The sequence below is a fragment of the Fulmarus glacialis genome, unplaced genomic scaffold, assembly GCF_000690835.1.
Source record: "Fulmarus glacialis isolate BGI_N327 unplaced genomic scaffold, ASM69083v1 scaffold43932, whole genome shotgun sequence".
In the NCBI taxonomy this organism is placed as follows: domain Eukaryota; kingdom Metazoa; phylum Chordata; class Aves; order Procellariiformes; family Procellariidae; genus Fulmarus; species Fulmarus glacialis.
Window position 1 is genome coordinate 26,742 of NW_009198100.1, and position 6,000 is coordinate 32,741.

The following is a 6,000-nucleotide window of genomic DNA, read 5'->3' on the forward strand; positions in this document are numbered from 1 at the left end:
TGTATTGCCTGAAGCTGTTGAGTCATAGCATATAATACCTACACAGTATGTAGGATATAAAAATATGTGTGGCATTAGATACAAACCTGATTACTGTTATTTCTTAGCCCCCCACCCCCCAGAGCCTACATTGCAGTATTTCTTAATTCTGCCAGATCTCTGTATCTAAGATTTCCACTTCAGTGTTTAAATTCTTAAATATTTGCTATTTAGTTCAAATTTGCTGAGTGGCTGAAGTATGAAGTAAATGTAGGTCTCCTATGGGCAGTGACTTACGCACCGTATTGCAGCTTTGGACCACTTCATTTCTTTAACCTTGGCTCTAGTTACTGTGTTCTTTGGCCTCATCTGGGGCCTCTTGCGGGAAACTTAATTGGATTGACATTGGATATAAATGCAGATACTAACTCAGAAAATCCTGTCATTTTTCGGTCTGTAATGTTCCCTTCCTCTTCTGCACACAAAGCCTTTAGCAATCTTGAGATATTTTCTTTTGGATCAATATAGCAGATTTGGTGTCACCATTAGAATCAAATTGAATTCAAAACTTGTTTGCCTTTTGAATTTATTGTGCAAGTTCTGCGTGGGTGAATAACAATTTCTATAAACTGGTGTAAGTTCTTTTGATTTCTAAGATAATTGAAGAGAACTTTGTCTCCAGTTTGTCACAAATGGAGACTGAATTTGATCTCCAAGTGTTTTCTGTCAGGAAAATTATTTGCCTGCTCTGCGTTGCTCACATGTGCTTTGGCCGTGAACACGTTTCCCATTGTGGCCTTTTGTACACCTTAACGTACCCTGTCAGGTAACAGTTCTTTGTAGTTCAAGTAAATGAAAGTAAGTTCTTGGCATAAAACACTACCAAGCACTCAGTTGCAACTGTTGTTATGAAGGATATTGCTTATAAAAATACAAAACTTCCAGGCCTACCATAGGCAAAAACCTTGGGCTAATGTCTAATTAAAATTAGATGGTATGACTGAGCAACTGTGTGTGGTCTCCTCCGCTTGTCCAAATTTACAGTGTAGTGTATTCGTCCCACATCTCTGAACATCTGCCTCCAAGCTAAATTATCCCAAGGCCACAGGAGTTTTAAACCACTTTATACTCCTGTGTGCTTGGGTTATAGTGCAGCAGAGAGCTTCCTCCTCCTTTCCCCCCATGTTGTGTGAAGAGTGATAAACAGTAATTTGTTTTTCAGTCATATCTGCCAGTAGGAAATGGGACAGACTGTAACCTGATCTCTTCTTTTTAAAATTGTCGGTTCAAAAATTCAAGGTTAAAATTATTTTAATTTTGCAAGGAAATAGTCACAATGGTTCAGTTAAATAGTTACTCTTGGGGACATGAACTCTTGGACTTGCATCAAGTAAAAAAAAAATGTAGTAGCTGTATCTTTGCCTGATCTATTCTTAAAGTTTGAAAAAATAACTTAAAAAATAACCTGAGAGAAAATACATTAAGAAATGTAAATGAGTGAATATTTTTTGCATCCTTTGGAAACTACTGCAAGAGAGATTTCCCATATTTGGCAGGAGATGATTTGACTGTATTTACACCACGAGCATACTAAAGTCCAGTTTACAGTAATAAACCTTTAGACCAGATTATTGATTAATGAAATACAATAATGTAAAGGGGTTTGGGTGGGGGCGAGGTGACAACAGAAGAGGCTGTAGTGGAAACTGAAGAAAATAAGAGAAACACTTGTCCACAACATCTAAAAGTTATACCTTCTGCTTGTGCTTTTCTTTGTACTATACAGTATGCATTATTTTATACTAGTCATCTTTCTCTCTTGGGCTGCTTTTTTTTTATTAACTTTGGTCCAGGGTCAATCCTCCAAAGGCTTCTTCATTCCTGGAACTCACCACGTCAGAGAGTTCAGTAAATAGAGCTGTAGTTTACTTAAATCTTTGCAGGACTGAAGCTGTGTGCACTGCTGTTTTCAACTCTGCTGAGGAAAAAAAAAAATCTACTATCTGCCATCTTCAGAGTCCCAATATACAGTAAGAAGTTGGAGATTGGGAGCAAATTTCCACAAGAGTATATGTCCCGTTTTCAAAAATGAGTTGCTTGGTTATCTAACAGTCATCAGTAAAAGCTGATCGATGTTGTCTGGTTACTTTTTGAGGCCACAGGTTGATGTTTTCAGTATAGGATAAATATGCATTTTTGCATCAGTTAAATTAATGGAGCTTAGATATATGCATATGAAAAAGTTGAGATGTTTCAAATCAAGAAGGTCCTGGTTTGGGAAATGACCAAGAGAGACTGTTGGAGATGTTAAATTTTCTCTTCTTGCTCTGCTGCAGGACATAACGATTACATCTGCCCAGCCACCAATCAATGCACGATAGACAAAAACAGGCGCAAAAGCTGCCAGGCATGCCGGCTACGGAAATGTTATGAAGTGGGAATGATGAAATGTGGTGAGTTTTGCATGTCTGTGTTGTTTGCTTGGGTTTTGCTGGCTTTTTTTTTCCCCTTCGGTCAATTCTGTATAGCTTTTTTCAAATTTTTTTTCTTGGAATCCTAAAAAGGTACAACAGGCAATTAGAGCAAGGTTTAAGCTGGTTTTATAGGAAGGAATGTACCGATCCTTAAAGCAGAAGATGACTTTTCATTTTCAGAAGAAAACCTGTGGGAAGGAGTAAGGTGTAGGTTCAGCATAGGAAGACCATAGTACCTCTGCAGAGCTCTGTGAAGGCAGTTTACTTGCATGCTACATTCTGCAGAATGGGAACCCAAGACCTGCTACTGCCTGAGCCTCAAACCAAATGAAATCCCTTCTAATATGGGGTAAATGAGCTGTACTGTGCTCTGCTGGTTGAATGTAATGCAAGAACAGCAGTGCTGCATCAAAGCAGTAGTTAATCAACCTAGTATCCTGCCTCCGACAGTGGCAGAAGTGAATGCCTCGGGAGGAGTGTAAGAATGAGGCTGACAACTCTCAGCTTCCAAAACTTAGCAGTTGGGGTCTTCTGGTCTATTTAATGGGTCTCAATATATTAATGGAATGACAACTTGTCCAGTGTCCCTCTTCTTAATCCTGTAAAGTCTTGGCATCTACAGCATCCCATAGCAAGGAGTTCTGCAGCTTGACCACGTCATGTGAAGAACCAGCTCTCTGGTTGCCAGGCTTTTTTGTGGGGCTTTGGTGGGGCAGCAGGGGGAAGGCAGTGGGGGACTGGGTTTTTTTTGAACAGGCTATTTTCAGATGATGTCTTCCAGCTTTTCCATCAAAAGAGGTAGTGAACAACCACAGTTTGTCTCTGCACGCTCAGAATTATCCAGTCTTTTCTCTTGTTCCCATCTAGTACTTATAGAGATGTGACTTCACTGTAGTTGTACATTTATAGATTATATTTTAAAGGTTACTTTTAAGAAGAATGTAACTTAAAAGATATTTCAATATCTAATGTACTTCCACAGTCAAGGTTTGTGTTTCTTATAGATTCCCCAATGTACATGATAGAAATAGGCTGGGAAAGCATCACATAGGAACACTGGAGGGGAAAGGAGAAGGTCACTGTGCTTGGTCCTCTGTGATTTGCAGGTGTGCATCTCATTTAATCCCATTTAATGTAGATACCTATTTCTATTTCAAGGCTAGGCAGTGTTTTCATCCTCCCACTGCTTTGATCTGAAGGCTATTTGCAGAATATTATTTCTTTCATTATGAACATTCTTCAGAATTCCAGCCTGCATTTATTGCTGGACAATTAATGCCCATTTGTTCTTGTGGCAACATTGTTTTGCAGCTTAGAGGCTCCTCTTCTCTTTATTGTTAATGCTCTGGTTGTATTTACAGATGCCATCATAGCCCCTCACAACCTTTGTTTTACTGGGCTAAATAAAAGAAAACTCCTCCTCTTGCTAAAAAGAAAAGTAGACAGAATCTGGAAGTCGTCAGGCTAGCTTGTCCCTCAGTCTGCTCCAGGCTGAAATAATCTGTTTTGCACTTGGATGACCAGAATCATGGACAATATTCCTGTGAACTCTCCTCACTGTAGTAGCATTAATACATATCTGTTTCTGCAGGAGCTTTTCTCTGCATGGAACCCAGAATCCTATTTGCCTTTTTCGTGGTTGCATCATGCTGGTAGTTCAGAGTCATCCTAAGAGCTGTTATGACTGCAGCCTCCTGTTCATTTCTAGCTGATAACTCCCAGCTTAGAGCTACAATTTCAACTGTTTCTTGTATTATTTTTGTACTCCTGAAGTACATTTAGTTTCTGTTGCTCAAATCAGCTAGTTCTTTCTATATGAAGCTCCTATCTTCTTCTGCACTGATGATGCATCTCAACTTTTTCGGTGTTTTTCATTACTATGGTCTTAGCTCCCTTTTGCTGTCTAGCGCCCAGAAAGGAAAGCCTTACCCTTGCAAATGAGACCTTACTTTCTGAATAGTGTTACTGTCTTTTTTTTGTCTTTATGGCTGAGAATTTTACTCAATGTTTTTCCAACAGGGGATTCTATCAAGCCCCAGTTCTGGAGTTGGAGAGTTTTTGTAAAGACTGATTCCACTATGATATTATAAGGTGGTCCTCCACAATGCTTTCCTCAAATGAATCCTTTTATTCTAATTGTCCAGGAAGTCTTAATTTGTCATTAGACCTCATAGGCACTATGGTATTACAAGTAATAAATAATGATAATATGTACTTATGTCTTAGCCTGTGTTCCTTTTAATCTTGTCACATAATCATAAACACATTTTTCCTACAATAATGAATGTTTATAGGACATTAATGACTGTGCTAGCCCAAAAATGAAACTTTGAAACTGTAACAGGAAAATAACAGGAATTGTATTTTTTAAAAAATTAGTTTTTTAAATAGTAGCACTGAAATTTGAGACTCTTGAGGATTTAATTTGAGAATCCTAACAATTTAATTTCAGAAAAAGGAATGTAAGAATTACTCAGAATTGTCTGAGTTGCCTGATGAGTTAAGAGGCACCTGTGAGTAAAGCTGGTGCATGGACACATGGTGACAGACACTTAAACCAGACAGATTTTAAGACTGTATTTCTTGCATGAAACATAAATGCCATTTCCTGCAGACTGGAGTGATTATCTTTTAAATTTTTTCGTGTTAGTGCCATGCTTTAATACCTTTTTTTTATTGTAGAAAGCCATAAAAGAGTACATTTTCTTTTTAATGAAGGCTTTTCCCCATCTCCACTCCTTTCCACTTAGTCAATGCATTGGTTCACATCTGCTAAAACCCTGGGTAGGATAGAATGGTTTGTAAGTGCATTTTTGCTCGGTGGAGACTTGTTGTCCAGCAGAAGTGATAAAAGAACCTCAATTACGAGTTTGTAGTTTATGAAAGCTCTTCATAAAAACTCTGTGCTGTTTGTATCAAATCTTTAAATACTCATTTTGCATATTATCAATAGACACCTTGAGAAAAAATACACATGTAAATGTGTGTGTATATATAGCATATGTTTCTGTGTGCACATGTGATAGGGCAGTACATGGCATCTTTAAAACAATAGGAGGCAGTAGGAAAGTGTTGCTTTGGAGTTTCCTGGTCTGAAATTCTCTTGGATGTCATCACATTCATAAACACTGAGAAGTCAACCCAACAAGCCACAGGTATTTGAGTGGAGGCTAGCTTGGGGGTGCTTTGTATTAAGGTGATAATGGATTTTCTTACAAAATATACTATCATTGCCAAAAGCACAATAAGGGTCTTAGACACTGCATCTGCAAATTTCTCTGTAGGAAGTCTGTGCTCCCTACTGTTCCACCCAACACAGCTACTGCTAAATTTTGGCACTAGGACTACTAGCAATGGTAGGAAAATAATTGCAGACCACTGTCACCAGGAACAAGGAAAACAGAAATACTGCAGTAAACTCTACCCAGCAAACTTGAACAAAACAGATCAGGTGTCGTGGTTTAACCCCAGCCGGCCACTGAGCACCACGCAGCCGCTTGCTCACCCCTCCCCCCACCGGGTGCGATGGGGGAGAGAATAGGACGGG

At 38.9% G+C, this 6,000-nt stretch overlaps 1 protein-coding gene across 1 annotated transcript in view; it reads left to right on the forward strand.

Annotated features, from left to right (window-relative positions):
* Positions 1-6,000, forward strand: part of ESR2 (estrogen receptor 2 (ER beta)) — a 43,605-nt gene that overhangs the window by 18,628 nt on the left and 18,977 nt on the right. Inside the window, exon 4 of the mRNA XM_009572778.1 lies at positions 2,316-2,432. Coding sequence (XP_009571073.1) covers positions 2,316-2,432 — 117 coding nt within the window. The remainder of the gene's footprint in view (positions 1-2,315; positions 2,433-6,000) is intronic.